The sequence below is a fragment of the Enhydra lutris genome, unplaced genomic scaffold, assembly GCF_002288905.1.
Source record: "Enhydra lutris kenyoni isolate GAN:26980312 unplaced genomic scaffold, ASM228890v2 scaffoldscaffold1, whole genome shotgun sequence".
NCBI lineage: Eukaryota > Metazoa > Chordata > Mammalia > Carnivora > Mustelidae > Enhydra > Enhydra lutris.
Genome location: NW_019154085.1, coordinates 98,233,063 through 98,259,230, shown reverse-complemented (window position 1 = coordinate 98,259,230; position 26,168 = coordinate 98,233,063). Strand labels below are relative to the sequence as shown.

Genomic DNA, 26,168 nt, shown 5'->3' with positions numbered 1-26,168 from the left:
CCTGCCTCAGAGTGTCCCTGAGGTATGCTATCTCACACAGTAGCATGTCTTTCTGGGTCTTACTGCTTAACTGTACCAAGGTAGATTTATCTGTTTACTAGTTATTACTTGGATTTGTGTAGCTATTTTTGTGGCTGACCTGAAGGGTCCCATTTTCCTTTATATTTTACCAGACACCTTCCTTGTCTCTTTCCTGAGACACCATTAAAAAAGAGAGGCATGAGAAGTTTTCAACAGTTACAGAGCTGCATCAGTGCTTCCTTCATTCCTTAAGTTTATAATTAAATGAGCGTAGAGTTTCCAATAGGAGGCAATACCATGAAAATCAATTTTCACTAGGCACCCACCCAGAATTAAGACTTCACTGTCAGTTTCCTTAGGTGTGGCTGTGTGACTAAGATCTGTTCAAGGAAATATAAATGAGGAGGTAAGAAAGCTTTAGGAATTCTCTCATAAAGGGCAGCTAGTGTGTGCCCCTTATCTTCTTCATTTACTTCAGGTTTTCCTCCTTCCTGATGGCTGGAATGTGGATGTGATGACTGGAGCAAGAACAGCCATTTTGGACCATAAGGTGACCTTTGGAATGGAGGCTGCACCTTGTAGAATAACAAGATAGAAACCAGAGACACCTGGGACCCCATGGACTTTATGGAGCTGAGTCACCATAGCAACCCTATACTGCCTGCCTGAAGATTTAGATATGAGAAAGAAATAGTATTTTAGTTTATTTAAGTTACTACCATTTTGGATCTCTGTTACTCACAATGGAACCTAATTTGACCTAAGAGGATAGTCAAATCTCTCTATGTGATATTGATGTAAACATGAATCAGTTAAAATCATTTGAAACAGAGAACGTGATTCAACAAAAGTAGTTGAGGAGAAAATCTAGCAAAAATAATATCACAGTGCCTCTATAGTATAAATTGAAAATATTTAAGTATCTTTAACAAGAAGTGGTCAACTCCTAATAAAATTATTCTTTATTAAAAAATCAAATGTCATAAATTACTTTGTTATCATCAGCCATGTACTCCAGAACATGCCACATGATCTAAGATTTTCTTTTATAGAAAAATTACCATCTCACAGAGGGGTAATTCAGAACAAACGAAATCTGAAAGAACTAGAATTTAGCCTCTGAGAAACATTATAGAAGGAAATGGGAAAGTTTCCATAAGACATACCAAAATGGCCAAATTTGGACAATAACTTGCATCTGCCCACTCTGACCCAATAATGTGATCTTATATTGTCTGAAGGTGGAGGGACATGGCAAAGGAGAAGACATACAAAGCTCATGCTCAAAAATTATTTGTTTTTATCCCTCAACTTTACTGGGGAATAACTGTATATATTTAAAGGGCAAAATGTGATGATATGATACACCTTACGGGGTGAAATGATTACCAAGATCAAGATAATTAACACATTCACATCTCACATAGTTGTTTCTTTGTTGGTTTGGTGGGGAGAATGCTTAAGGTCTACTGTAAGCAACTTTCAAGAATACAATACTGCCGCTTGTTCTGTATTTACCACAAACTGATTCCTGTAGGAACTGCTCTATGTGCTTCCTTTCATAGAATGACTACTGCAATTCTGGGAGGTGGGAATCGTTATCCTCACTTTACAGAAGAGGAACTAAGACCCAGAGACATGAGATAACTTTCCTAAACTCAAAGACCTTTTTTCCTGGATTGTAGGCTCTGTTAATGCTGTCCATAGTCCAAAGGTGATTCATTTTATAGGAAGTGGAGGAATCCACCAACTTATAGAATATTAGCATTTGCTACATAAATGGGTTCATGGGAATCTTTCATCTTCTGTTACTTTACCAAGATTTTGAACTTTATGATTCTTTTGGTCACTGATGTTACTTAGTATGCCCATCTAAAATACACACCATTTCAACCTAAGTGAATAAACAGAGAAGTACTGCATCTATCAATCACAATTTCCTGGTTTGACAATACGAGTTCCAACCTATTCACATAAGTACCTTGAAAATAATAAGCCAGGAATGACCTACCTTTTGAGTGAGCAGAGCTTGAACAACTTGGTTGGCTACCTGTAAAAAACAAAGAAAAGAGTTGCCGTTTATAATAATGAGACTTTATACACATGGACTGTAATTTACCAATACGTTTCCCACAGCTTATTCTACCTAATTAGCTCCTCATTTGCTTCTTTCCTCTCTCTGTAGAGGACCTGATTCTTTTCATAATAAGCCTATGCTTCTAGGTAACATTCTGCTTTTTTCCAAAGGTGACCTTGTTGCTAATTAAGATGGTTAGGTTGGGAAGATCATTCATACCCTGACTTCCACATCTCCATATTTGGAAAAATAATATCCTTTCATATGTAAAGTACTCCAAGACGGCTAAAAATGATACGGCTAAAAATGATACAGCGTAAAACACAATCCTAATTATCTGTACACAGTTTCTACACTTTGCTGATTTATAATGTCCTTTGCCTCTCCTTCCTATTCTTTTGCGGTGTGACTATTTTGCTCTTTAAAATGACTTGGAATATAGACAGGTTTGAATGGTGGAGAATAAGAGCAGCTCATTGTTTTCTAGATGCTCTGCTTACATCCTCAATGTTTTCATTTATGTCATCCTCTTGTCACTGCTACCTGTAGCAGAATCTGGTAGTTGTTTATTCTAATATTTATTTTCCTCTAAGTAATAAACTCTGGGGTTTTTTGTTTGTTTGTTTTGTTTTTTTGGCTGGGTACATTCAAATACATTCCCCAGCCTTCCTTATAGATAAGTGTCAATTTGTGACAAGTTCCTGGCCAATGAGTTATAAGTCAACCTTTTTTCTTGATCTTATAGAAAGTCTTTAAGAAGAAGCCTCACTTTTTTTGCTTCTTTTCCTGTCTGGGATATAAAAGTGATGGCTGGAACCTCAGCAGCCACCTTGATAAAGAAAGTAACAAGTATTGTTGGATGGATAAACAGAATGAACTCAGTCCTGATGATGCAGGGAGTTTCATTGTCTATCTCTGAACTTCTACGTAAGAAAGGAAAAAATAATTCACTGTTATTTTGAGCTTCTTCTAATACACAATCAAATAGAATTCTTACTAATATATTAACAAAATCCTAATTTTCTTCAGGTATCAGGCAGCTTGGGGCAGTAGGAGAAGCTAGGCCCCTCTCAGATGAAAGAGGTGAATCTTGATTAATCTATTCCAAACTTGGTAATTCCATTCCCTTTCAGTGAGTAGTCTAGCATTGGGCAATGTGGCACCATTCCAGCTAAAAGCCACATATAAAACCAATGACATGTACCTGTTTTTTTGCAAAGTATTTGCAAAGATCTGCCATTTTCTCCAGATAACCATTCATCACTTTTCTATGTATTTGTGCTAAGATTTCTTTTTTCATCTGCGGGTTTCAAAAACACCATACAGGAAGTCACTTACTTCACTTCACTATAACCTTGAAACTATGCAATCCATACAGCTACTCTTGATAAAATAAAGGTGTGTAGGTGATTTAAGTGGTATTTTTCAGCAAGTACATGAACTGTACTCATTTAATATGATCACTGAAACTTACAGCATTAAAGTCCAAGTCAGACTATATAAATGTCTTAGATACCAAGTTACTTCTGTTCATTCATTTCTTCCTTCATTTATTGAATATAAATCTGTAGAGTATTGTAAAGCTAGATGACTGCAATATGTTCCTTGGTTTCAGAGAGAATATTACTGGCAAGCAGAACACAGCATGATAAGCACGTAATCATCTTGGTAATTCTCACATTCAACCAAAGGCTGAGGGACATGCTTTCATCTTTTTATCTTGATAACCAGGTTAATTTTTGGTGATACTAAACTATGTGTGCTTGTTCCCCTGTCTGGTATAGTGGAACAGATTAGGGTAAGAATGTTTGCATGGAGCTTGTTTTTTCACTCAATATTGACAAAGTAGCACACCCTAAATGACAGCTGGCTACCAGTAAGTCTCATTGAAAATTAAAACGCAGGCTTGTCATCAACTGTGGTTGATATGGTTAGGAGGCATTCACAGCACAAGCAGTAAATGATTAAAATCAGATTACCCATAACTGATTAGTTGAACTGTAGACACAAGGATTTTTTTCCCCCCTATCAGAATCCTTTCCAACTTTACATTGTTGACATTAAGCAAAGGAGAGAGACCTTTCACTGAAAATGACTACAGTTTTGAAGAAAAAATTGGACAGTACCTGATATAGTTTGCTTATTTGTTTATAGTCCAGCCCAAGTTAAAGAAACCTACGTAAGGAATCTCATAGACCAAAATAAACCATATTTCCCTTAACTGATGCCTTTTCTTTTCCATTTATCAGTTGATTTATACATGATCATAACAAAAATAAATGTTATTCGGCCCCACAAATTGACCAATAGTGTCATCTTGAAAATCTTCTAAACATTCATTCCATTTCATAAGCCACTGAAGATTTAAAGTCAAACTATAGGTCATCAATTTTACTCTTGGCAAATTAAGAAAAAAACATACAACAGAAGAGTTCAACTATTCACACAGCTTGAATCAGGAACAATGTACCAAAATTAATTCATATCATAAATAATTTAATTCTTCTGGATCTCAAACTTTGGATTTGATTTACATTCTCATAAAACTGCCTAATACCAATATTTTCTTTTCTTCCCCCAACTGGTCCCTCACTTAAACCGGGCTGTGGAACAGTGGTCACATAAAATAGCCCTCCACATGATTTAACAGGAGACATAAATGAATATCCTAACTGTAATAGCCCACAGGAGAAAATACATCCTATCTTTGCAATCTGAGTATGTTACCCTATAGGCTGATAGGCTCCATCTCTGACACAGTTCCTTCTGGCATGTACTTTGGACAATTGCTCTACCTAATAATTGAACAAAGATACACAAAAGCATTATTTCTTTACCTCCTGACACGGGGTTATATTACCCAGAAGGACTCGCAGGTCCTCTGCAGAAGAGCAGGCCAGTTTGTACAAATGCTGTCCTTGGTAGTGTCTATAAGCCGGTTTCCTGGGTTTCTTCACGACTTTCACAGCTAAGCTTCCCTGAAGCATCAGTAGAACAGGTGTTTGGAGCTTGTGCCTGCAACCTCTAATAGGTTCACAAGATGACCCCTGGAATGGGCCCCTGCCCTCATCACAGAATTATGCCCTTAGCACTTGCATTGCAAATAATCACACACCCGCAGGCCCAGCTAATGAGAATAAATAACTTCCAGTGTCACCTGACAGCTTTCCTCTCCAAAGAAAGGAAAAACAGCAGCTGGGTTGGGCCAGGGGGACTTGAGACAAGCGGAGCAAGCTGACAGTCCTGAAGCCTCTGGCTTGTTTTACAATCTGCTTTAGGTTCTCTTTGGAGACCTCCCTGCTTTGCCTCTGGTGGGACAGGGCGGCAGGGGAGCCAGAGATGCCAAGGAGAGGGCCCAGGTATCGCTCTTTTCCTCTCCTTAAGACTTCTCTCAGACAAGCCAGCTCCTCTGACACCTGGCTCATCAAAACCCCACAAGAGTCTTTGTTCTCCACCAGGCTCCTAGGGGTCCTGTCCCCACCCCCGGGCCCCAGCCCGCCCCCCTGCACTCCCTGGAAGTAGGTGGACAGAGGGAGGAGAAGTCAGGGTTGAAGCATTGTCTATTCTTTTTTCCTTTCTTTCTTTTTTTATTTAAATAGTACTTGAGGCTGAATGAGAAGCCACACCTCGGAGTTATTCTAAGAGGGAGCCAGTTCTCCCCCAATCCAGAGGAGAGCCAGGGCTGGGTAGAAGATGGTGGAGTGAGGAACTCTGAAGGCAGGAAGCTTTGACCAGGCTCCTCCTGCCTCAGTCTTGCTTTTATCCATGCTTGTGCTATTTTATCATGTAAAACAATTGTCACATCAGCAAGCTCATTTAAAAACCTAATTGGACAAGGATGAGTTTTGGAAAATGTGCTTTGGAGAAGTTTTTAGTGCTTCCGAGTTTGGTTTATCACACTGAGGCAGATGGGGACAAGTGGGAAGAGCACCGGGGCAGAATCACAAGAAGGACTTGGGTTCAAATGCAGCCTGTGTTGATGATACACTGATAGGTCTGGGGTGGGGGAGCAGCTTGACTTTACTCATTTGTGAAGCAGGGGAACTGGCTACCTTTTGGCTTGTGAAAAATGCATGAGATGATAGATATAACCCGGGAAACCCCCTTGGAGAGTACCTGATATAAAGCACTTACTCCAGTATGCACGCGTAGTGGGGTATGCATGAATTGAATGAATAGCATTTTGAGATAACTAGTTAAGAAAGAATGGTTTGAGACTATGTTTTATTTGTATAAGGATGAAGTGTGTGTGTATGTGTGTGTGTGTGTGTGTGTAATACGCATGTATAAGTATAAATCACTAAGCCCTTATTTATTTGCTCTGTAAAATATTGGGAGTGGGAGAAACTCATTGAAATATGTATGTGGGGTCATAGGGAAAATTAATTGGGAAATTAATTTGGGGCTGACAGTCTCCATTCATTTAGTCATTCAACAAATACACATTAAATGCATAGTATGGGCCATAGATTGTGCTGGATCTTGGAGAAATATGCTGAACAGAACACAGGTGCTGCCTTATGGTGGTCAGAATCTAGAGCAGATACAAGAAGTCCATCATCTCTTGATTTCGTGGTCCACTCAAGCAATGGGCATTCGAAGTGTGTGAGAGCAACCACCAAGATCATCTCCTATCTCCATGGATCAAGACGTTGCTCTTCAAGATTACTTAGGACTCAGGTGAGGACATGCACTGAGAATGTCTGATGATTCCACAACCCAGTCTTGGCATATAGCATAGGAATTGGAGAGGAAGGTCAGAACTGTTCTTAACAACCTGCTTTTGCCTTTATCTAGCCTTGGTTTAAAAGAAATTCTGGTTTTGTGTTTTGTTTTTGTTTTTTCCTTTTTTCAGAACTACGTCCATTTCCTGCCTTGATACTCTTAAGTAGAGAGCACAGAGAAGTCAGAGAAGAACTCAGATCTGGCATCCTCATGGACTATAGGGAACTCTGGCTGTACTCTGGTGGTTTGAAGGTGGGGGCAGATTCTCCAAATTCTGCATGCAAAAACTGCTGGGGAAGTCTGGTAAATTGCCAATTTCCTCACTCTTCATTCTGCTGGAGAATAGCTGAGTGAAGTCTGAGAATCTGAATTTCTGTTTTCTTTTCTGTGTTGATTTTATGTTATTTTTTTTCTTTTACAAGCTTTTATTTAAATTCCAGTTAGTTATTGTACAGTGTAATATAGCTCCAGGTGTAGAACTTAGTGATTCATCACTTATATACAACACCTGGTGCTCATCACAACTGGTGTTCTTCTTAATACCCATAACCCATCTAGCCCATTCCCCCCACAACTGTCCCGTTCACCTCTCTTCCAGTAACCCTCAGTTTGTTCTCTAAATAAGGGTTGTTTTTTTTTTTTCTGGTTTGCCTCCCTTTCCCCCTCTGTGTTCATGTTTTTTGTTTCTTAAATTGCACATATGAGTGAAATCATATGGTGTCTGTCTAATTTATTTCACTTAGCATAATGCACTCTAACTTCATCCAAGTCATTGCAAATGGCAAGATCTTACTCTTTTTGATGGCTGAGTAATATTCCATTGCATATACATACGACATCTTCTTCATCCAGTCATCGGTCCATGGACATTTGGGCTCTTTCCACAATTTAGTTATTATTGATAATGCTGCTTTGAACTTTGGGGTGCATATACCCCTTTGAGTCAGTATTTTTGTATCCTTTGGGTGAATACCTAGTAGTGCAATTGCTGGGTCATAGGGTAGTTCTATAGTTCTATTTTTAACTTTTTGAGGAACCTTCAAACTGTTTTCCAGAGTGGCTGCACCACTTTGCATTCCCACTGATAGTGTAAGAGGGTTCCTCTTTCTCTGCATCCTTCAACATGTGTTGTTTACTGTATTGTTAATTTTAGCCATTTTGATAGGTATGAGGTGATACTTCATTGTACTTTTGATTTGCATTTCCCTGATGATGAGTGATGTTGAGCATCTTTCCATGTTCTATTAGCCATCTGGATGTCTTCTTTGAAAAAATGTCTATTCATATCTTATGTCCATTTTTAACTGGATTGTTTGTTTTTAGGGTGTTGACTTATATAAATTCTTTATATATGTTGTATACTAACCCTTCATCAGATATGTCATTTGCAAATAACTTCTCTCATTCCAAAGGTTGCCTTTTAGTCTTCTTGTTGTTTTCTTCACTGTGCAGAAGCTTTTTATCTCAATGAAGTCACAATAGTTTATTTTTACTTTTCTTTCCCTTGCCTCAGGAGAAGTACCTAGTAAGAAGTTGCTACAGCCAATGTCAAAGAGGTCATTGTTTGTGTTCTCTGGGATTTTGATAGTTTCCTGTCTCACATTTAGGTCTTTCATCCATTTTGAATTTATGTTTTTGTATGGCATAAGGAAGTGGTCCAGTTTCATTCTTCCACATGTTGCTGTCCAGTTTTCCCCAACACCCTTTGTTGAAGACACTGTCATTTTCCCTTCACATAGTCTTTCCTGCTTTGTCTAAGATTAGCTGACCATAGAGTTGATGGTCCATTTCTGGGTTTATTCTGTTCCATTGATATGTGTTTGTTTTGTACCAGTACCGTACTGTCTTGATGACTCCAGCTTTGCAATATAGCTTGAAGTCCGGATTTGTGATGCCTCCAGCTTTGCTTTACTTCTTCAAGATTGCTTTGACTATTCAGAGCCTTTGTGGTTCAAGAATCTGCATTTTTGCAACCACTGCACATCTTTCTGATGCAGAAGGGGCCCAAAAACACACTTTGAGAAACACTGGGACAGCATTTACTTTTTTTGTTTGCTCAGATACTGTTGAGGAATTGGAAATAACCCAAAATTTCCACATAGGTCTGTTGCTCTTCTATCATCATATCCAAGTTTGGTGGAGCTTTTATACTCTTAATGGCTCTTTCTGAAAATGTGCTCTGAAGCAAGCATTCAGAGGATCAAGTGCAATGGCTCTTAATCTTGGCTGAATATATAACTCCCTGGAGTCTTTAAGATTCCCAACACTCAGGCTCCACTTTAGACAGACCAGAATTGGATCATAATCTCTGAGACATGGCCCAGCAGGCAGTATTTTTTACTTTTTGGGGGGGCAGGGGGTGAAAATGGTGGTTTTATTAAAGCACATAGATAGGACTCAAGGGCAGAAAGAGTGGCTACATGTGGATTGTGAGGGGTGGCTAATTAAATACTATGGTGTTGGGAAAGGTAAGGAAAAGAGAGGTTTTCAAAAGAACTTTCATATGCTAAAGAGGATTTAGGGGAGACTAGAGGCCTTGCCATTGTCAAGTTAAGGTTGTTTTTCCCCTCTGGCAAGGCTTTAACATTAAGATGGTTGGGAGCTTCCTGGAAGAAAGTCACATACATCCTGCCCAAGAGGGATGGGGTAGAGGGGGTAGGTTGCAGGGTGCTTAGTCTTTGTCTTCAGCTAGACTTCCACTCCCTTATCATCTTCCCACTGAACAATTTTGACCCTTAAATCTTTAAGTTTGTTGAAGGTTGAAGGTCTCACCTTCTGTAAGTATTTCTGCTGAACAGGGGTGTAGAGATGTCCCTACTTATGGGTCAATATTGATCAGTTGGGGACCATATAGGGGAGTTATGAAAGGAGAGGCAGCTGAAACCAACATGGACAACATATATGACCCTCCCTTAGTAGAAAGGATCACCTGTCAGCTACAAGTTACGGCGTGAAGGAGTCTTGACAATAGGCAGGGAGGAACCAGCCGGTAGTATTCTTAAACCTTCCCAGGTAAGTCCGATATTCAGGGAAGGATGAGAACTACTTGGACTTTACCTGCTCCAACCCCCGTGGCTGAAGATGCCCTTTCAGTTCTGCCCCTTTCCCTGCCAATTCACTCACTACCTCTCCTGCCCTTTATTGACCATTTTGTATGTTCTTAAAGACCCCAGGGCAGTTCACTTCCTATGTGTGTTTCCCTCATTTTGTTCTTCTTTGACTGACCCTCCCTCTCACTTCTGCCAGGCTAGGAGCACCATGACTTCCCAAGCCTTGGTGACCCTGATGCCTGACAAATATTTGTAGGATACAACTGGATCCATCTAAATGTAAGGCCACATCGTAAGATGTTACTTTCCTTTTTTCTTTTTTTAAGATTTTATTTATTTATTTGATAGACAGAGATCACAAGTAGGCAGGAAGGTAGACAGAGAGAGAGAGAGAGAGGAGGAAGCAAGCTCCCCACTGAGCAGAGCTCAGAAGGCAGAGGCATTAACCCACTGAGACACCCAGGCGCCCCTACTTCCTTTGTTTTTGCATGTGTCATTAAAATTCTCTCCAGGGAAATTAGTGGTTCTAAAGGAACCCTGGCCAAGGCATTAGTGAGAACAAACAGCAATTCACTACTTGCTAGCAAACTGTGTGTCTAACAGCTAGAGGAAGAAACCAGACTCAAACATTCAAACCTCCAACCCCCTTAAGAAATCAAGACTGGTCCTTGGTGTTGTCTTTGTATTGCAAGGCAAGGAGAGGAGGAGCTAGGTAGAGGGGACGTAAAGTGGTGAAGTGTGTGTGTGTACACTAGTGTGTACACATGTGTGTGCCAGTAAGCCCCTGTGTCTGTGATGTGGCTCTGTTTCCTTCTGAATGAACATAACCTTTTTTTTAGAACACACAGAAGGGATTTCCTACTCCCAAGTCTTTTCCCCAAATTCTCTCAACATGTTCTTCGTTTCCCAGAAAATAACAATCAGTGCAAAAGGGATTGAAGAACATTTTAATTTTAGATGATATCCACTTGTGTATGTTTTATGAAACCCACTATAGCAAGGAAATAACTTACATGAGCCCTTATCTTGTTAGTTTGTCTAATTAGTCTAAAAAGTCTTGAAAAGAATTTCCAGTTGGCATTATTACTCCACTCAACTACCCCTTTGAGAGTGCTCTCTTATAATGCATAGAAATGATTGTCTACCCTCACGCAATTAGTTACAAAACAACTGGCATGTGTAATCAGGGGCCAGTATCATGAATGCAAAACATTTGTACCGTTCAGAGGTGGTTCTGAGCTGCAAATCACCTCTTCGGCAGCAGTTAATTTTTGCAAGTATGATCAGGGGGATGCGCTCTCTCTCTGAACATTCTGTCTTCAGTCGAAACTCTATGTGAAATTATTCTGTGGATGCAAAAATTATGTTTGACCCAACACACTCTGATGAAACCTTCCGAATGCAGGTGTAGGGAGGGAGCATATGGAAAACAAGGAGTTTCCACAAAAGAAAGGCTGTGAGCTTTTGGACTGATGAGGAGGGATGACCCGTGGGAGAATTGTGACACATAAGAGCTTCCTGTGGTGTGACCCACATAAATTTAATTTCTGAATACAGATTCGACCTCATTAGAATTTCCGCACATGACGCTAAAGTGAAACTTTGCTGATCAATACATATGACCCAAGGGCAATATTTATTCCTTTCAATATCCTTGGATCTATTTGGTCTTTCTTGCCCTAAACTTTGATTGGTCCAAGAGCCTGGGGGATGGGATTGAGAAGTGCTGAACTGGTCTCACTAGACTGAGTCATCGTTCCCCTCTTATATCAACTTACTTCAGCTATTCTTTTGACTTTGGGCATTGCAAAGATTATTCTGAGTCTTTTTAAGTCCTGAGAGGGCAGAGCACTGCAAATACCACTTTGCTTGACTAACTGATATATGACTAGAAATATTAAACAGGTAAGTAACTTTCTGGAAACATGCTGAGTATTCTTCAACTACACGAGTGTAACTGTAAGGCAAAGTGGTTCATAGTACAAGGACAGTGGCTCTCAAACTCTCACCTGGAGAGCCTGCAAACACACAGACCCTCATGCCCACTCCCAGAGTTCCTTCTGCGGAATGTCTAGGGTAGGACCTCAGAACATGCATTTCCAACAACTTCCCAGGTGAGGCTGATGCTGTCGGCTCAGGGGTCACATTTTCAGAACCCCTGGTGTAGGAAACTCCTGGTCACAGCTGCAGCTCTGGGGAGAGACAATGCTTCCCCTTTTGGAAGGAGGGGAGAGGTATATGGTGGCAGTGATGATGTCATAAGGGGGATTTGAAGCTGTGTTCTTCATAGTGTAATCCATCGCCTTCTGGGACAGTGCAGGGGAGGGGAGGAAAGATCAAGAGTTTTCTGGAAAAGGTTTTCTTAATTGTTAGTGAGGAGAAAAAGACTGAAGATCTATATACTAGTTTCCCCTGGTAAGGTAATAAAACATGATAAAATGTAGTTGTGCTTATTTTCTGAAAACCTGGGTCAGCTATTTCAAAACAACTCCTAAGATAACTAGATAGATATGTGCAAGTTTTAGGGTTTTGGACAGATGACTCAGAAAGTCATCTCATTAAAGTAATAACTCTAATCACCAACAAAACCCCAGATGAGAGCTCAGCAGTGAGGCGAATGGCCAGTCCTTCCTGGGTGTTACTGTGCACTGAGACTGATGGTAGGATTCCTCACAGAGCGTGAGAGGAATGGTTGAGGAGAACGAGGGCCCTGCACACACTTCAAATTTCCCCTCACCTCCCAGGAGCTCAGAAACGCACACCATCTTCACCTTCATCTCTTCATTATCATCAAATAATATTTCTTGAGTTTACTCACGCGTGTGGCTCTTTTCCCATTCTGCTCACATTTTCTTCCTCACTTCCCTTTCTCTTCTTGGCTTGTTCTCAATCTACTGATTTTTTTTTTTTTTTCCCCTCTGACCGCCAACTGTGAACATCATCCCCACCCACTCTATCAAGGATTTGCTTTTTCAGAAACAGCATCCAATTGGAGATGCAGCGTGCCTTGACATGGCTTTTCTCGTTCACAGGCTGGGGCTCACCCTTACTGGACAGAAGGAATTTATCATACAGTGAAGCATGCCCCAACTGTGCCCCAAGAATATTAAGTAATAGCCAAAAGAAATTTCCAGATGCCTGTACAATAAAATAGGGAGAGGAGGGAATAGGGAGAGGAAGGGGTAGAGAGACTGACCTTCCTTCTCAATGTCCACATACATGTTTGCAACCTTCCTTTGGAGGACAAAATGCTAACGTTCTGCGGAGGCTGCTAACAGATTAGATCTGACCAAGGCATTCCTAAAAGGTCCAGCATTTTGTGAAGAACCGTTCCAGTCTGCTTACCTCGTCAAGACATCGCTCATACTGTTCCCTTTGATTTTCATTTTCCAAAGCCAATGCTGAATTCTCTGCCTGCAGTGAGATACAAAAATAATACAAATAAATCAATGAAACGTTGTGTTAGGTGACAACTTACTCAATACAGTTACTAAATATATCTCCTCAGGATCCAAAACAATCTTTTAGAAGAATCTTTGACAACTTTGCTCTAAGTGCTATTATAAATATCTCAGGGATGACTTCTGTCTTATCAGCTTGTTCACAAAAGTGTATTACCATTTAGAGAAATGCAAGACTTGATATTCTGAACAGGTAGCAAATCAAATCATGGCCCGATGTGAGAGTGTTCTGTAAAAAGATTACCATGTTTATTTCATTCTATGAAAATGTAAATGTAAGAAATGCCTCAATCCACTTCATTAAGACCTGCTACAGTTTCACAACCCAATATTTATTCAGGCCATAGAAAAGAATCTCAGGTAAATTCATGAGAGCAAAGTTCCAGATGCAAACCAAGCATGTTGTTTTCCTTGTTAATCAATGGTTATTAAGCATAAGAATATAACGAGAAATTTAAGAATCGAGCTACACTTGAGTATCCGCTCCCCCTTTATAAAAACTACAGCTTTCCTGCTCCTCAGAGCCAGGTAGCTATCTGAATGGCAAATAGGTTATTAGAGGAGACTAGGTTGAATATGGTTACCTGGTTACTAGTGGAACAACAAGGAGGAAAAGACACTGGTATAAGCATATTAGGTTTTAGAAGGAGCATGAAATGGTGACATGGGAACTGCCCTCCCCATGGGTGACCTGCATCCCCTACAGCTAGTACTGGCCTCCTCTGAGTCCTGAGCTGGGCAAGTTAACCCTTCCCAAAGCTGCAGCAGTGAGCACACCCCTCTTTTCTCCTTACAGTTTCTTCCTATTTAAGAAAAAAACAAACAAACAAACACCAAAAACTTCCTCTTTGGAAATAATTTCAAACTTGCAGATGATTTGAAAGAGTAGTATAAAGAACTCCCACATTCCCTTTTCTCAGATTTACCAGGTGTTAACATTTTGCCACACTTGAGAGATCACTAGATCATTCTCTTTTTCTTTCATCGTTTCCCCCTGCAACTTGAAAAGGAGCTGCAGACGTGATGCCCTTTATCCCTAAATACTTCTGTGTATATTTCCTAATAACAAAAGCATTGTTTTACACAACCACAGTATCGTTGTCAAGTTCAGGAAATTGATACACCAGTCTGATCTTCAGTACCTATTCCAATTCATCCATTGTCCCAATAGTGTCATCACAGCGATTTTTTTTCAGTCCTGAAACCCATCCAGGGTCAGGCACCTCCTGCATCTATTTGTCATTCGTATAGGATGCTGGAAAGTTCCAGAACAGTCCTTCATCTTTCATGCTATTAATTTCTTTTTCTGTTTTCATTTCTTTGTTTCCTTCCTTCCTTTCTCTTACTCTCCTTCCCCTTCTTCTTTTTCTTTCTTGGAAGAGTAAAGGCCAATTATTTTGTGGAATGTCCCTTATTTAGGGTTTGTTTCAAGTTTCCTTCTGCACACTTGGCAGGAGTAGCACATGACGGATGTTGGGTCCTTCTCAGTGCATCCTATAAGAATTATATCATGTCCATGTATCCATTACTGGACATGTTAGCTTTGACCACTTGGTTAAGGTGGGGTCTGACAAATCTCTCCACTCCAAAGCTACTTTCCTTTTGTACTTAATAAATTGTGCAGAGATGTTTTTAGACTATGAAAATATCATATTCTCATCAAACTTTCATTTTAGCAACCACTGATGAATCTTACCTGAATCAATGATTCCTACGGTTGCACATGGTGACTTCTCACTCCATTATTCCACATACATTTATGAATTTACATTCTATCATAAGAAAATGCTTTTCCTATTTATTACTTATCAGTATGAATCCATGGATTCTTATATTATTGAAAGGGTTCTAAGTCATTACCATATGTATTATGATGCTCAAGTTATCCCAGCTTTAGAAAGGTGAATGTCTATAACCTGTGTCCTTTTGACTGTTTTCATCACCTTGAAAAGAACTTTTTTTAGGCTCAGGGAAATGTTCCAAGCCCACTTTGCTTTTTCTTTATGCCATTCCTGAAATCAGCCTTTTTTCCAAGAAATCCTGCTTGCTTTTAGTTGGGGAATGATAATTGGAAAAAAAGATCTGGTTATTAGTGGATGCCAGTGAGAGGTCATTTCTTCCAGTCCCTTTCAGTGAAAGGGTCTCTGTCTTTCTCTTCTCACTATACCTACACACACACATACACACACACACACTCTCTCTCTCCAGCCCCTACAGAACTCTTCTTTGCCTCCCTCATTTCATATTTGTGTCTTCCTCTTCCACTGTAAGAACACAGACAGCCATACATTCACTCATTTACTCAATCCCACAGTGCATGCAAGATTGCTACTGTATGGGAAACAGTAGTAAGAAGAGTTTGTAACGTGTTTTTCCTTTAGAATGTGGGTACACAGTAATGATGCTATGTTCAAAAATTAGTAGGTTGGTAACTGTCACCCATCTCTGTCATTCTGCTATTTACTCCTTTGTGCAGTTCAGCTCGTTTACTTCTGACAGTACTCAGATTTAATTTCTCCTCTTCTTGTATATGTCATCTAAATTTCTGAATATAGAAAATATTAATATGATTCCCAAAGTCAACACTATACTAAAGAGACACTCAGTGAAGTGTCACTTCCTCTCCTACTTCTCCTCCAGTCCCCTCCACCTTTTGCAGGTTCTTTAATAGTGTTTATTATTCCCTTTGGGGTCTTACTTTATTGTTACTATCTAGTTAAAATCACGTTCCTCGACTCCCTCCAATTACATGTGCCACAATCACTTTTCCCCTCAGTTCTTCTTCCTACCAGTCCTCTTGTCACATTCTTTTCTACTTTATCAGTGTGTTTCACTGTTCATACACCCTGTTCCTACTCTTGTTTTAGCGTCTTTACCACATGATGATTGGAGGACGTTGGTCTTATATTTCTCTAGCATCCTAAAATTTTCCTTCTTCCTTTTCTCCGCAGAACCAGATATTCCAATGGCACCTCTTCTTCTCTCCTTGCTTCCTTCTCCCCAGAAACCTTGCTTCTCTGAGATTGCGCCCCCCCACTTTCAAGCCCTGCCCTGCATACACAGACAGCACTGGGCACATCGAGTCTCCATTTGTGGTCAATATGAGGAGCGCTTTGTCCCCACACTCTGCAACCACCCTCTCCTAGGACACACAGGCTTATAACCACAGCTCTGTGGGTATTTGGTGTCCTCTACTGAATAGTGATTTGAAGTTCTAATGTTCCATTTTCTGGTAACGCAGAAAGTATGGTTTGTATATGGTTTTATTTGTGCCTCTGATGTCTGCAGTATTTTCTCTGACAGGTGTCTAAAAAGCTCCAGATTGAGGCCAGTTTGTTATTTTCATCTACAATGAAACTCAGATGAAGTGATCAAATGAAAATGGGGGGAAAGTTGAGGGAAATTGCTAGCAGAAGCCTTTTGGGGAGTGCTCCTGCCACTGTTGGATCCTCTTGACCTATTCCTGGTTCACATCCCAGGATTCAACCCCTGTTTCTTCTTCAGGTACCAGTTCCAATACTTGGCTTTGACTTCTTTCCTCTGACCTGGTCCCTGTTTCAGCATCCACCCAAATACTTCCGTCCCTCGGGCCGGATCCAGCGATGTTCTTTCCATTCTGGTCATGGGCAGACATCTCCCACGCAACCCAGCGATGCTATCCTCAGGCAGATCGGTTGTTTGGACTTACTCAATATTGGTTATCCCTGGACTGTTTCTTCTCTTCCTTCCCACCTCCAACCCCCCTCTCCAACACTCAACTGAAAGCTGTTTCCTTACTGCTTGTCGCTGTTTCCTTCAGGGATGGCTGTCGTCTGTCACACTGAACCTCTTTCATACCTGCGGCTGGTGTAACCTCTCCAGTCCTCCCTCAGCCCAGGCGGGAGGACGGGCTCCATTTTCTAGCCCCATGGTTGCAGGCTACCTGGCAATACCTTTAGCAAGTCATTTAAGCTTGCCAGGTTCACAGTTCCTTAGGCAATAAATGAAGGGAACAGCCTAGCCAATCTACAAAGTGACTTCCAGTTCAAATATTTGGATATCGTGAATCACAGGGGAACTGCTGGAATTCCATTTCTATAAAGTCGCTGCTTTCTTCAGAGAAATTGAGCTCGCGTGGGGTCTGCTGGTTTCAGGAAGGCAACAGCACAAAGGATAATGGGAAGAGATAAAGGAGAGAATGGCAATGCCAGTTTACATTGTTTTCACTTTAAATGTCTTGGAAAAAATGTGTAAGGAAATAAAGCTGAAAATGGGAATTTATATGGGATGTCTCTATCTCGCTCCTACTCATGATATCATGTTGCAATAACACTACAATCGATCCATTCAGATAATTACCATCATTATACCACTTACATTACTTGCCTCACGTTTACTGCTCTGACAATCTATTACAGGCAAGCAAATTAAACACCTAAAGGGTGCTGGGGAAGACACTAGTCGTCACAGTTATGGTTAATGTGTTCAGTTGCAGAGACCAATTTAATTGATGTAATCCTACATATCCCAGGGGACAACAGAGATATTAACAATTATGCCAGTGAAGTTAAAATAATCTTGAACTCGTGATCTTCTTTAATCCATTTGCATTTATTAGAAATTCAGGATTTACCTGCTACCAACACAAGGCAACAGGGGAAAAAACAAATGGAGGATGAAAACAAACCTTAATTAAATGTGATTTAAAGAAACAGTAAATCATTTTATGGCAAGAATGAAAAAGGACAAGGGTAAGAGGAAAAGAGAAGAAGTAGGTGTCACTATTGAGAATTATGGGAATGACAACACAGGTCTTTTCTACTTCAAGAAATTAGGTTATTAAATCAGTATACCCAGAGGATGTAATTAGAGAGTGCAGGCTAAATGTAACAGTGGGTCTCTGTGTTCAGCTTTGTCTTCTACAACAACCAAAAACTTTTGCTAGACCAAGTCCCTGATTTAGAGCTTAGTGTGGTTTCTTCATGACTTCCAGTTGCTGGGATTTAAATATGTTCCTGATTTCATCTCTAATGTTCTCACACATCTTTATAAAACTGAGCACCTTCATAGAGTAAATCCATATTGTTTTGGTTCGCCATGGAGAGCGGGTCAAAGTGAACCTTTATTTAAAAGGAACTATGGGGGGGAGGTGCCTGGGTGGCTCAGTGGGTTAAAGCCTCTGTCTTTGGCTCAGGTCATGATCCCAGGGTCCTGGGATCGAGCCCCACATTGGGCTCTCTGCTTCTCAGGGACCTGCTTCTTCCTCTCTCTCTGCCTGCCTTTCTGTCTACTTGTAATCTCTCTCTGTCAAATAAATAAAATCTTAAAAAAAAAATAAAAGGAACTATGGGGGTACCTGGGTGGCTCATGGGTTAAACCTCTGCCTCTGGCTCAGGTCATGATCTCAGGGTTCTGGGATCAAGCCCCACATCAGGCTCTCTACTCAGTGGGAAGCCTGCTTCCCCTCTCTCTGCCTGCCTCTCTGCCTATTTGTGTTCTCTCTTGCTGTCAAATAAAGAAATTAAAAAAAAAAAAAAAGTAACTATGTTTCTCAGAGGTCTTGCTCTGTGAATAAATTCTAGCCAGAGCTTACAAATTACTGAAAGGACTCACGCTTCTAAATCACTGTTGCACATGAATTCTCTAAATGCTAATTAGATCTAAGATCTCTCTATACCATGAATTTGCTTAATACATCCCCCATGGTTGAATGTCTGTGTTGCCCTGGAATTCATATGATGAAATCTTATTGCCTGATATGATGGTGTTAGGAGGCGGGCGGTGCTTTGGGAGTGATTAGGACATGAAGGCTGGATCCTCAAAAGTGGGATTAGATTTATATAAAAGAGGCTCCGCAAAGCTTCCTAGCTCCCTTCCACCCTGTGAGGACACAGTGAAAAGGTGCTGGCTATGAGCCAGAAAGAGGGCCCACACCAGATCTTGATCAGGCTTGATCTTGGACTTCCAGGTCTCCAGAACTGTGAAGAAATAAATTTTCATTGTTCATAAGCTACCCATTCCACGGTATTTTGTTGTAGTGGTCTGAATGGATTAATAAAACATCCTTTTCCACAGACCAAAGTTAGAACAGTCCTACACAAGAGTTCCCTCTGCAGTAACGACTTCATTCAAGGCTTTCACCGCCTGTACTCTGTTCCCACTTATCCATCCAACATCCATCTTCCTGTGTTTGCTACTTGAGAGAATTCAGCGTCTCTCAAGTCGGGCCATGCCCCTGACTTGAAGAGGTCTCTCGGAAAGCCCCAGCTCTGGTTCCCAAGGCTGCACCTCTTGTTCTGCTGAGGGAGCCTGGGATATGCTCTGCTTCCCTATTGACCCTTCTAAATTCCACTCATTTTTTGTGGTCTGGCTCAAATCTGAACCCAAAAAACTAAAATGGGGGGATATATTAAATTTTAAGTAATTTCAGATGTACAAAAATATTTGGAAACCTTTACAAAGAATCCCCCTCACCTTTCCTCCAATTCCTCAGAGTTTACCTTTTTACCACACTTATTTGATCATTTGTTTTATATCTATTTATAATCAGAGATGATTAAATTTTTTTTAAAGTAAAGTTCAGACACGATAGCCTTTTGCCCCTTAATACACAAATTAATGTTACATAACCACAGTGTACTTTTCAAATTCAAGAATGAACCTAATCCACTCTACAGACCTTGTTCAAATTTCACCAATTATCCTTCTAATGTCCATATCACGTCCAGGATCAACTGCAGGTTCCCAGAGCTGCATTTAAAATGATCATTTCTCTTTAGTCTCCCATGACATGGAAGAGTTCTTTTGTCTTTCATGACTTTGACATTTCTTAAGAATACAGGCCAGGTATTTTGTAGAGTGTCCTTCAATTTGAGTTTGTTTGATGTTGCCTCATGGTTACATTAAAGTATTTCCCTTTATAATCAGTTTTTTTTCTGAAATTATGTAACTATCCAAAGTCTTTGAGATTATGCAAATATCTAAATACCCATACTTTGTCCATTCATTTTAGAATCCATTTTATAGTTTTTTTGCCTAAAACATGTATTACAGTGATAGTTACCAAATAGTGATTTTTAAATTCCTCTTTTCCTCCTATGTTCATTGGTTTGAACTCTACCAAAAGGAGAGATCATATATTTTCACAGTTATAGTACCCTCAATTGAGATTATTGGTTTTATGAATATTATTAGTCTTCTCCAGTTAAACTATAAACCTTCTGAGGTAGGGATCAAGCATGATATGCCTTTTTTTCAAAAGAGAAATTTTTAACCTTGTGCATTTTTACTAGAGTTTTGGGTAGAAACTAAACTTTTTCATATTTATATATACTTAATATTAATGAGTTTGCACAAGTTGTATGTTAGGCACTTTTACCTATGTCCTCCAGTGCTGGTCATACACATACTTATGAATATATCCTGATTCACCTTTTTGATAATATTTTGTAGCCAAAATAGTTTTCAAAGAAAAAACCCAGTATGCATCATCTGACGCATGTTGACAACTGGCAGAATATTTTAAGTTACTTCTCTATAATGAGCAGTATGAGAAGTTCAGTTTTTGCTCCTTACCTAAGAGTGTTAATTTCATTCATCACTAGTATTATCATAATGGTAGATTAAAGATGGCTGCAAATGCTTTATGATTTATCTCCTTGACTCTGGGCTGGCCTTATTGACTTGCATGACCAAAATAATGTGGCTGAAGTGCCATTTTGAGGACTTCCAAGGCTAGACCATGAGATTTTTCACTTCTACCTTGGCCTCTCAGAACACTAGCTCTTGGTGTCTTGAGCTGCCATGTGAGAAGGCTGGTATCTTGAGGTGGTATCAGATCCAAGCCCCATGGAGAGGCCCTGTAGGATGAGACACCATGTGGAGAGATACAGCCCAGACATGAGAATAAAGAAGTCATCTTGGAAATGGATCTCCTAACTCTAGCTGACACCACCTGGACTGGAGATGAATCCAGTTGTGTCCTTTTTACATTTATGACCCACAAAATTGTTAGGAGAATAAAACAGTCATTTTAGGCCTCAAAGCTTACAGAGCAATAGATAAGTGGAATGGACATATTTAGGCGATAAGCTAGAACATCAGTTCTTCCAGGCATGCATTCAGTTGTTGAGCTCTCGCTGTCTTCCAAATAGCATGCCAGGGAGGTTACAAAGATATATAAAACACAAGGGCTACATCAAAGAAGGAAAAAACCTAGTACAGGAAACAAATTAATGCCTCACATTGAAAGCCATCATGCAATAGGATTAGAGAAAAAAAACAACTAATTTTATGTGAGATAGGAAAGATATTTCCTGAAGAGGTAACTTGATGTTTGACTAAGCCTACTCAAGAAGTCCTCATTGGAATGAATAAAAATAATATGATTTTGAACAAAATGCCAAGGAAATGACATCTGACTTGTATTAGCAATCAGAAATAAATTATGTCACCCTGCTCAAACCCTGGGTGTAGACATTGTCAAATCATTATGAAAATGAATAATGTCAGGCACTGGTAAATATCCACTGCAGAGAAAACCTGGGGTTCAAGAACGATGAACAAGAACAATCTCATGGCATGCAAATCAAAGTGGTAGAAATTGAGCAGGGGTAGAATGGTCTGGAAGAAAGAAGGTGGAAAAAGGAGGGGAAAAAAGAAAAAAGGAATCTACAGTAATTACAAAGGATGCATCCCTATGGCTACCACTATTGCAAAACCTGGTCTTTTTCAAAATGACATCTTCCTAGCTTGCTGAAAACCTTTCATTTCAGTAAAGGTAGATAAGCCAGAATAAGGGTAAGAAATCATGGTTTGGCCTCACAGATGGGAAAGTGTCCTCCTTTATGGCTGCCACCCTGAAGCAGGGTGGCACTCTAGCTAAATAATTTCCTTACTGACTACAGTCAGGCTAGCAACTTCAGTCTGTGGGCCAAGGAACTTCACATATAGCCTTCTAAGCAAAACACACGTATGTCCCAAATACCCCTAATTATACTGTCATCTGTTCTATTTTGAAAGCTGTCTAAAAACACTAGGAGGATAAAACACCAAAGGAAGGGCTAAGTATGTCATCCAAGTAGGCACATTTTAATTTAGCAGAGTGGTAGGAACTGGAGTACAAAGGACACCAAGAACTAGACCTGGATATGGAGTCTCCTTCTCATCACCACCCTCTGATGAAACTGATGCAGTCTTAATCATTCACCTGAACACGTCTGGTCACCGTAGTGGCTGTGTAAGGAATAGGTGGCTAAGGGACGTTTCCCTCTGACTGTATTTAAGAACTCTATACCCAGGCAGGGTCTAGGGCTCCTGTACAGCTCGGAGGCAAATTCTGTCATCCTAAAAAAAATACAGGAAATAGTTGCAAGCTGTGTCCAGCCCCACAGGAATAAACATGGACACCTGTGTGTCCATACATGCAGATAGAGCAACAGAATGCCCTTGCTCTTGCACTCAACAAACCCTAGGGATGCCCACTAAGTACTGGCCTAGAACTTCAAGCTGAAATAAAAAGATATCCCTGGTTCAAGGAGTTCAGGATCCCCTACAACGACAATAGGTTATGCAGACCTGGCCACAGCTTCCTTTTTGAAGAAGTAGAAATAGAAAATGTTTTATGGTGAGACATCTGTGTACTTTCTGAATTTAAATACTTAGATGGGGCTTTAGGCCAGGTGTTTGCAAACTTGGGTGTGCATCATGATTACTCGGTATGCTTGTTAGATCGGAATGGTAGACCCCATTGGTTTGGACACAGCACATCTAGGGAAGGACCTGTGAATTTGCGTCTCTGACAAGTTCCCAGGTGATGCTGATGCTACAGGTCTGGGAACCCCGTTCTGAGAACCAGTGTCCCAGATATGGATTGATTTCAGAATGAAGGCAGTTCTTACCCTCTGCCACCCCCACCCTCTGAACTGCTCAGGAGTTTCTTAGTGCTTCTCTGGAACTGGAGGTGGCCACCATGTTGTTCTCTCTACCAGGAAGCCTTCACCAATCTCTTGAGGTCGAATGGTGCATGCTCTCTGCTTCCATGACGTACCACCTGCATACTTTGCATAGAGCACTTACCATAAAGATTCTCACTTCATAGAGAATAAAACATACAATTTTGAATTTCACTATCCTTACTCAGTTTATGAGTCCATCTCTCTCCTCAGACCTCAGTGATTCTCACTGGGTTGGAGGGGCGGGGGAGAAGAGTCCCTGAGCAGATATGTCAGTGTGTGTCTCTGTGTCTGTGTGTGTATGTGGGTGTGTGTATCCATGTAGAATAGGAAAATACATGTGTGATTTGGAAAGTATTACTTGATATTGTATTATATCTGAAAAATAATAAAAGGTAATGCTTTCACAATAGAAACAGAAAAAAAAATCTCGATAATTTTCTTGCCTACTGGGATATACAGGAAGGAAATCCATGTGTGGAGTCGGTAGATAGGAGGAGAGATAAGAAGGGTGTATCATCCTAGAGGAAAATACGAGATTCTAATAATGTGCTTTTTAAATTTCCTTTTTATTTTTGTTTTTTAATAGCAGGAGGACTGGCCTTTGAAGTCAGGTAAGTGTTTATTTGGATCTTGGTGCTGCCTCTCCCCTGCCATGACCGCAGGCAAGTCACTCGGGCTCTAAGTCTGTCTTCTCCTTGGTGAACGAGAGGATAATAAATACCCATCGCTCTTTTGATGTTGAATGGCGTGATGAATGTAAAATAAAACACATCTAACACGGAGCCTGGCCCATTATAGGATTCGATCAATGTCCGTTTCCTTCTGTCCTTTGTATAACAACTCCCATCTGAACCTGGGCAGCTCACGGGCTTAGCCGGGGGAGAGGTGTCAGCCAGGGTGTGTCCTGTGGGCAGCAGAGATTCCAGCCAAGAGAAGAGTAACCTGGGCCCTCACACCTGGGTATTTTTTTATTTTTTTAAGATTTATTCAGTTTTGAGAGAGAGAGAGAGAGAAAGAGAAAGTGTGGGGAGGAGCAGAGGGAGAGAATCTCAAGCAGATCTGCCCCCCAGCATGGAGCCTGACATGGGGCTCGACCCCAGGATCCTGAGATCTTGTCCTGAGCCAAAATGGAGAGTCAGATGCTCAACCGACTGAGCCATCCAGGTGACCCACACCTGGGTATTTTCAACAGCCTCATATATTGTTCAGCTTCTGGCCTGGCTCCTTTCACCTACAGCCTCCCCTTCTCCCTTCCCCCACCCCTCTCTCCCCTCTCCTCACTTCCACTTGCTGGTACCCATTTATCTACTACCCTCCACTACAGAAAATCCTGCTCTGAGACACCCCAACTTCATTCACATTAAGATTCAAAGCTGATAAGTAGAGCACTAAGAGGATTTGCATTTTAAGAGAGGATTAAGGAGTAAATCTTTAATTGTAGCATTGTAGGAATTAGAAAGTGGGCAGGTTTGCAGGGGTGTAGGACGGTCTGGAACAGGGCATCTCATTCCACCTTGAAATCATATCACAAGTGATCGCCTATGGAAGGTCACCTCCGTAGAATTTCCATAGAAATTCCATAGAATTTCCTGGAAGGCCATGATCATGATCGTCTCCACCATATCTTAGGCTCATTGAAAAGAACAATGTGCCGCTCACAGTTCCCAACCCGTACACACAAAATAGTCATCTGTCTGCCTTGTGGATGCCACTGAGCCAGGTGCCTGTTCTCATGCTCCACAGGACCCTGCCGGCCCTGGGTTAGAGCACCCACCACACGTGGTGCAGGGTGGTTGGCGTACCCCCACCCCGCCTCTGCTCAGGGAAGACAGGCGATGTTCTTCCCATACCCTGCACTGCCCGGGACACCAAAGGGTACCCAGACCACTTGTAATTCTGACCCTTTCCATATATAATTCTTACTTCTCAGGGCTCTACACCTGAGGTAGGATTATAAAAAGAAATACTAATTGGTTAGGGGGATAAACACTCCTGTTTTATGCATCCAAGATTCTGCTTCCTGATTCTACTCAAACTTACCTTCAAACCTTTGCCACTGGAAAGGCCACAGGCATGACATGTCAGCACACCACCACAGCTGCTGACCATACCCCCAGCCCTATACCCGATCCTATCAGCAGTAACAGAGAAGTCCAGCTAAACCCTTCATCCTGACAGGGAGTAACCGAGCCAGGCGGAGGCAGAAACAGGGGAGCCAGTGGCTCGGGGTACTGAGACAAGAGCTACGTACAACCTCCTGGCCGGGGGACCACGTTCTCACCTCAGCAAAACAACCAGCTCCTCTTTGGGAGTGTGCTGGCAAATGTTTAACGATCTGTTCTCTGGAATGGGAAGAGCCCCGCTTTGGAGTCTTCTGTAATTTCTGATTCAAAAAGATCGATATATCCCCATGTTTATTACAGCACTAATTACAACAGTCAAATTATGGAAGCAGCCTAAATGTCCATTGATACATGGATGGGTACAGAAGGTACGGTCTAGATGCACAATGAACTATTCCTCAGCCATTTGAGATAATGTGCATAGATCTAGACGGTATAATGCTAAATGCACTAAGTCAGAGAAAGACAGATCTCTGATTTCGCTCATATGTAGAATCTAACATAACAAAATGAAGAAACAAAAACAAAAGCAAAACCAAACCCATACATATAGAGAACATACTGGCGACTGACAGGGGGTGGGTTAGCAGGTACAGGCTTCCAGCGATGGAGTGAATAAGTCCCAGAGATGAAGGGTACAGCACAGGGCGTACAGTCAATGGCACTGTAATACTGTTCTATGGCGACAGATGGTTGATATGCCTGTGGTGAGCCTCATATGCAGAGCTGTCCAATCCCTATGTTGTACATCTGAAACTAATGGAAAACAAACAGTA

The 26,168-nt window shown here is 40.9% G+C and overlaps 1 protein-coding gene across 1 annotated transcript in view; it reads right to left on the bottom strand.

The window, feature by feature from the left end:
• The window catches only part of LOC111140922 (NCK associated protein 5), a 784,669-nt gene that overhangs the window by 142,286 nt on the left and 616,215 nt on the right, over positions 1-26,168 (bottom strand). The window contains exons 7-8 of the mRNA XM_022493188.1: positions 13,219-13,287; positions 2,033-2,071 (exon numbers count right to left, since the gene is read on the bottom strand). Of these exons, the coding sequence (XP_022348896.1) occupies positions 2,033-2,071; positions 13,219-13,287 (108 nt within the window). The remainder of the gene's footprint in view (positions 1-2,032; positions 2,072-13,218; positions 13,288-26,168) is intronic.